The sequence below is a fragment of the Phyllobates terribilis genome, unplaced genomic scaffold (genome assembly GCF_046119375.1).
Source record: "Phyllobates terribilis strain yellow unplaced genomic scaffold, ASM4611937v1 Scaffold_36__1_contigs__length_13169755, whole genome shotgun sequence".
NCBI classification, from domain to species: Eukaryota; Metazoa; Chordata; class Amphibia; order Anura; family Dendrobatidae; genus Phyllobates; species Phyllobates terribilis.
The window spans coordinates 8,210,723-8,217,035 of NW_027362796.1; the positions used below are offsets into that span (position 1 = coordinate 8,210,723).

General features: G+C 40.6%; 1 protein-coding gene across 2 annotated transcripts; it reads right to left on the reverse strand.

The window, feature by feature from the left end:
- Positions 1-1,340: 1,340 nt before the first annotated feature.
- Positions 1,341-5,831, reverse strand: LOC141182865 (uncharacterized). Of its 2 annotated transcripts, none has more exons than XM_073660990.1 (2): positions 5,705-5,827; positions 1,341-2,651 (listed from the first exon to the last, which is right to left on the reverse strand). In XM_073660990.1, the coding sequence occupies exon 2, from the start codon at positions 2,500-2,502 to the stop codon at positions 1,636-1,638; it is 867 nt and encodes a 288-aa protein (XP_073517091.1). In that variant the 5' UTR covers positions 2,503-2,651; positions 5,705-5,827; the 3' UTR covers positions 1,341-1,635. The 2 variants fall into 2 exon arrangements, 1 of the variants encoding a protein (XP_073517091.1); XR_012257975.1 differs by lacking the exon at positions 1,341-2,651 and adding an exon at positions 5,421-5,513 and having other exon boundaries at positions 5,705-5,831.
- Between the last annotated feature and the right edge of the window lie 482 nt (positions 5,832-6,313).

The following is a 6,313-nucleotide window of genomic DNA, read 5'->3' on the forward strand; positions in this document are numbered from 1 at the left end:
ACATGCACAGAATTTGACCCAAATGGGTTTGAATGGCTACTAAAGGTAACATCTCACCTGTGACCTGTTTGCTTGTAATCAGTGTGTGTGCGTAAAAGCTGAGTGAGTCTCTGGGATCCAGACAGACTCTTACATCTTTCATCCAGCCACTGACGTTTCTGGATTGTGAGTCATGGGGAAAGCAAAAGAATTGTCAATGGATCTACGGGAAAAGGTAGTTGAACTGTATAACACAGGAAAGGGATACAAAAAATATCCAAGGAATTGATAATGCTAGTCAGCAGCATTCAAACTATGATTAACAAATGGAAAATCAGGAGCTCTGTAAAAACCAAACCACGGTCAGTTAGACCAACCAAACTGTTGGCCACAACTGCCAGGAAAATTGTCTGGGATGCAAATTAAAACCCACAAATAGCATCAGCTGAAATTCAGAACTTTCTGAAAACTATTGATGTGGCAGTTTCAAGATGCACAATAAGGAGGCACTTGAAGAAATATGGGCTGCATGGTCGAGTCGCCAGAAGAAAGCCATTACTGTGCAAATGCCACAAAGTATCTCACCTAGAATACGCCAAACAGCATAGAGACAAGCCTCAAAACTTCTGGAACAGGGTAATTTGGAGTGATGAGACCAAAATTGAACTTTTTGGCCACAATCATAAACGTTACATTTGGAAAGAGGTCAACAAGGCCTATGATAAAAAGGAACACCATTCCTACAGTAAAGCACGGAGGTGGATCGCTGATGTTTTGGGGATGTATGAGCTACAATGGCACAGGAAACTTGGTAAAAGTTGAAGGAAAGATGAATGCCGCACGTTATCAGCAAATACTGGAGGCAAATTTGCACTCATCAGCTCGCAAGCTTCGCATGGGACGTACTTGGACGTTCCAACATAACAATGATTCAAAACACAAGGCCAAGTCGACCTGTCATTGGCTACAGCAGAGCAAAGTGAAGGTTCTGGAGTGATCATCTCAGTCTCCTGACCTCAATATCATTGAGCCACTCTGGGGAGATCTCAGGCGCGCAGTTCATGCTAGACAGCCCAGGAATTTACAGGAACTGGAGGCTTTTTGCCAAGAAGAATGGGCAGCTTTACCATCTGAGAAATTAAAGAACCTCATCTACAACTACCACAAAATACTTCAAGCTGTCATTGATGTTAAAAGGGGGCAATACACACTATTAAGAACTGGGGTATGTGAACTTTTGATCAGGGTCATTTGGATGTTTTTGGTTGTCATTAAGATTTAAAAAGAGAAAACACAGTACTTTGACAACAAATGGCTTCATCCAACCAATAACCATGAGTGGAGAAAAAGTTTTTTTTGTTATCATTCATATTCTCTGAAACAAGGCCAAGAAAGGAAAAATTCTGCCGGGGTATGTAAACTTTTGAGCACAACTGTAAGAGATTTCAAGAATGTGGAATGTTAATTGGAAGATCTAGGAACTGCAAGTTATCAGGCAGTAATGGGCAAGCTGAAAGGATATATAGGAGAGATGAATGTATGTGATCCTTATGGTATGTTGCTTTATTATTGCATGTACTGGTTTCTTGGTTTTGTCAAAAAAAAAAAAAACTAAATGAAAAAAATCTCAAATGTATTGGATTAAAAAAAAAAAGACTAAGAAAAAGTCTTCTCCACTGTGTGGGTTCTCTGGTGCCTAATCAAATCTGATTTCTGGTTAAAACATTTCCCACATTCTGAACATGAAAAAGGCTTCTCCCCTGTGTGAATTCTCTGGTGCTTAATCAAAGCTGATTTATGGTTGAAACATTTTCCACATTCTGAACAGGAAAAAGGCTTATCCCCTATGTGAATTCTCTGGTGTTTAACCAAATATGATTTATCGTTAAAACATTTCCCACATTCTGAACATGAAAAAGGCTTCTCCCCTGTGTGGGTTCTCTGGTGCTTAATCAAATCTGATTTCTGGTTAAAACATTTCCCACATTCTGAACATGAAAAAGGCTTCTCCCCTGTGTGAATTCTCTGGTGCTTAATCAAATCTGATTTCTGGTTAAAACATTTCCCACATTCTGAACATGAAAAAGGCTTCTCCCCTGTGTGAATTCTCTGGTGGATATTAAGATGTGCTTTCTGGTTGAAACATTTTCCACATTCTGAACAGGTAAAAGGCTTCTCCCCTGTGTGAGTTCTCTGGTGCTTGACCAAAGCTGATTTCTGGTTAAAACATTTTCCACATTCTGAACAGGTAAAAGGCTTCTCCCCTATGTGAAGTCTCTGGTGCTTGACAAAATCTGATTTCTGGTTAAAATATTTCCCATATTTGGAACAAAAAAATCTATTGTCCGCTGTGTGTATTTTTTGATGTTTAAGAAAATACTTTTCAAGGGTAAAACTATTTCCATTTTCTGAACATGAAAATGGCTTCTTTCCTTTAGGAGCAGTTCGTTTATTAATGCTTATTTTTTTATTTTGATTTTCCTTAGTAGTCGGTAATGAATCAGAAGACTGGAGCTGTTTCATAGGATCAGATGACAGATCTTTGCTGTGAAGGGATGATGGTATATCTGGAGTAATGGCATTCACTTCAATTGTATCCTGTGGGATCCCAAGATCATCTGATTTAAAAATTGAAGATGTCAGCTGTCCCTCTGATCTTCTGGTACAGTCATCTGCCAATAAATAAACAACTATTAATTTTGAATAAAATATCCCTGAAATTTATATTTTTGAACATTTCTACTTAAAACGCCTGTAGAAATGACAAGTTATTGACAGAATGACAGTGAAACGTGAAAACCTCATAGGATGAACCAGTAGACCGTGGTGTTCAACTGCTTGTTCATTCTGCCTCCAAAATATGGAATAAGAAGCCACCAAACAATGTTATGTAGGCAAAAATGATACCAATAAAAACTTCTCATCCATAAATCAATCCAGCAATATCTGCTCTCCCAAAGTCAAATCTCCCCCTCACTTCTGAGCCTTGAAATGTGCCCAAACCACATTCAGCATCCATGTATTTGGCATTACTATAATAAGAAGAACCCACTTAATTTACGGTGTGTGTCTCCTGGAGCACAATCTGGGCACTATGTGTTGGGTAATAAAATGGCCAATGTGCAATTTTCAGTCTCCACCATCCACTTCGTGCTAATTTCCGGAAAGTGCCTGTGGAATCGATACGTCTATAGATTAATTCACTGCGGGTTATAATTTCCAAAATGGAGTCACTTTGTTATATTAAAGAAGTTGTCCAGTACTTTTTACAATTGCCCCAATGTCCCCCAATGTATTTACCCTGTACCCATAAGTCTTTTTGTAATTACCTTCTGCAGTCCTTCTTGCCTGTGAGCGGCACTATCGCTGGCCGCTGTCAGGCATCACGTGACCCCCGATAGCGTCACTCACAGGCTAGAAGGACAGCAGAAGGTGATTACAAAAATTCTTATGGGCACAGGGTAAATACATTGGGGTACATTGGTCAATTGTAAAAAGTACTGGACAACTTCTTTAAGGCTTCTGTAAATAGTGTGTCCAATCTCCCCTGGGATCTGCTCCCCCACGTCTGCTTCTGTCACCAGGCGCCGCCTTAATCATTCTGCAGGTAATGCTGGTGATGGATGAGACGTTGGAACCAGAAGCTCTGGGCAGCACAGGTTGTGTCCAAACACTAAGATTAGGCAGCCTGGGACCTGTAGTACCATCCAGTCTGGCAGTATGGTTGTGTATTCTGTCCAGCTGAAGTAATCTACTCCCTGCTTCATCCAATCGGAAAGCACCGCACACTACTAAAGCTGGAAGCATATTGCCGGAAGCTGCCAGATACAGCCTTGTTCTCCTCTCGTTCAGTCCTCTGTGCTCAGCTCCCGGCTTGTGTATTTGTTTCTTCTTGTGACCATTTACTGACTACTCCTGTCTGATTTAGTATTTTCTCTGTCCTCCTGGTTATGACCCGGCTACCTGACTATTCTTCTTTGGGTTAAAGGATGATGAGCAAGGCAATCCCTGGGATCAGGAAAATGGAGTACATATCGCCAAGCCTATTCGTGGTAGCCATCTTTTGAGCTGCCAGGTGACCATGAACAGTGCCCCCAATACATTGTGTCGGAAATATATTCCAGCAAGATCTTCATTCATAAATGGCGCTCCTCCCCTTGTGCCCAGACAGTAGTGTACAACCGTATATAGAGTATTGTTGGATTCAAGAGAAGTTGGAAAATAATTTGTAAGGTCCATTTGTTTCCTTTTATCCTTTGTGAAGAATTACAAAATTATCACCACATAAAGTGACACATGTCAGATTTGAAAATGGGCCCCGATTAGGGACAGAAAACTGGCTGCAGGAAGGGGTTAAATCAGAGTATTTTGGGCACTAACTACTGTAGTCAAAAACTGACTATAGACAAGAACACATCTACTAAAATGATCAAACTCAACAGTCTTCATCAGTAATAAATGAGTAACTAGTGGTGAAACCTCTCTGGGGTAATTGGAGTATGGGGCTCGGTGGCTCTTAGCAATCTAAACTATCATAAGGGACAATATTTTCTGTCAGGTGAGTTTCAAGAAGAAATATTAGACATTGAAACAGAACTTTTTATAATAGTGCAAAGATGAGGGGTCTTAAATTTAGATCTCGGGCATTGGGAAGAGGTAATGGAGACCTTCTTTTAAAGACTACCAGGGAGTTACAGAGTCAAATAAGTGAGTCAGGCCGATCACACCAAAATCAAACAAAATGAACCTGTAAAAAAAGACAGAATAAAAGATATGTTACATCCTCAACAACAACGTATATACAAGGGAGAGCTCCAACACTAAACCGGAGTCACACTCATTTATGGTGGACCATTGGAGCTACTATGAGTCCTGACCAGAAGAGTAGAGAAAGTATTAGTGCCCCCATTTCAGGAGAGATTGTGCAGTAATCTGAATTCCTTAGGACTGAAAACATAATGGAATTTATGACGCGGTGTGAATCCATGAAACCAGGGCTCGAGTCATGCCAACACATCTCCTGCAGGTGTGAATAAATGTATATTTTTGCCATCACCTAGGCACAGCTTAGAGATATATCATGGCACAGGTGTAATGATTTTTATGTAGTTTATCAAGATCCTGTTTGAAGTTAGATGGTTTAAAAAGAAATTGAAAAGTCAGGATAAAGGGAAACTCTGTTGTTATTGTACAGAAATTCACACTTGCCCCTCACTACACATTTAATGTTGTAGATCATAAAAGTGAAGTTTGGCCAGAAAGACTGGACCTGGTCTTGTAGAGCCCATAAGAGCACATTCAGCAGCACAGAAGGGAGAGAAGGTAGATTCATCCAATAAGATATCAGGGATCTAGGAAGCCAACAGCATCATTACCCTCCGCTTTCTCTTACAGGCCCATCATAATTTTGATTTTCTCACTTCTCAGCACATTCTATGTACGCTGTCATTTGGCTTTGTAGTTTATAGATCTGGGCAGGTAATGGTCAGCGTCTCCTAATCCCAGGGGGAGGTGGATCCTCCAGGTTGTAAGTTCTACAGAAAAGATATTTTACAATTACACATAGTAATGTGAAAATTTTCGGATGGAGGAAAATGTTGTGGTCTAGCGGTAAAATGATGATCACACGATTGTGATACAGCCGGACTACACCACCGATAAAGCAGCCACAGCCGGTGACTGAGAAGAATCTGTGACTTGTCAGCATTTAGTACCCAGTACTCACCTGGGTAGTCATATGTAGGAATCTCCTTCTTACACTGCTCATCACCCCTCACATATGTCTCTGTAGTATTAATATGGGTCAGATCTTCACCCTGAAACAAATATTGTAAAAGTCACAGACAGATGGAGAAGTCACATCTATGATCAGCTCTAATCCTGCCATCTCCACCGTTCTCATTACACAAGTATAAAACATATAATACTGGTGGATAAAACAAAACTAAGCACAAGACCTTCACAGCCATCTACACATCATAGGGGAGATCTCATGATATCTTCTCTCCATCTACCGGATGATCCTGAGGAACATTGGGATCTTCTTGTTTACAGTCCTGTGGAAGAAGAGGACGGGGACATCTCTCTGGTGTTGTCCTCTTACTGGATAGATCTGGAGGAAACACATACAGAGACTGAATTCATTCTTTACATACAGATAATTATAGTCCGTGTGTATTTAGTCCTGTCTATTACCTGGTGATGTGAGGGGCTGGGGAATCTCCATCATGACGTCCTTGTACAGATCTTTGTGTCCTTCTAAATACTCCCACTCCTCCATGGAGAAATAGACGGCGACATCCTGACACCTTATAGGAACCTGACACATACAATG

Bases quoted from the DNA above. Each gene is read 5' to 3' on its own strand.
- LOC141182865 (XM_073660990.1), bottom strand. From the start codon at position 2,502: ATGAAACAGCTCCAGTCTTCTGATTCATTACCGACTACTAAGGAAAAT.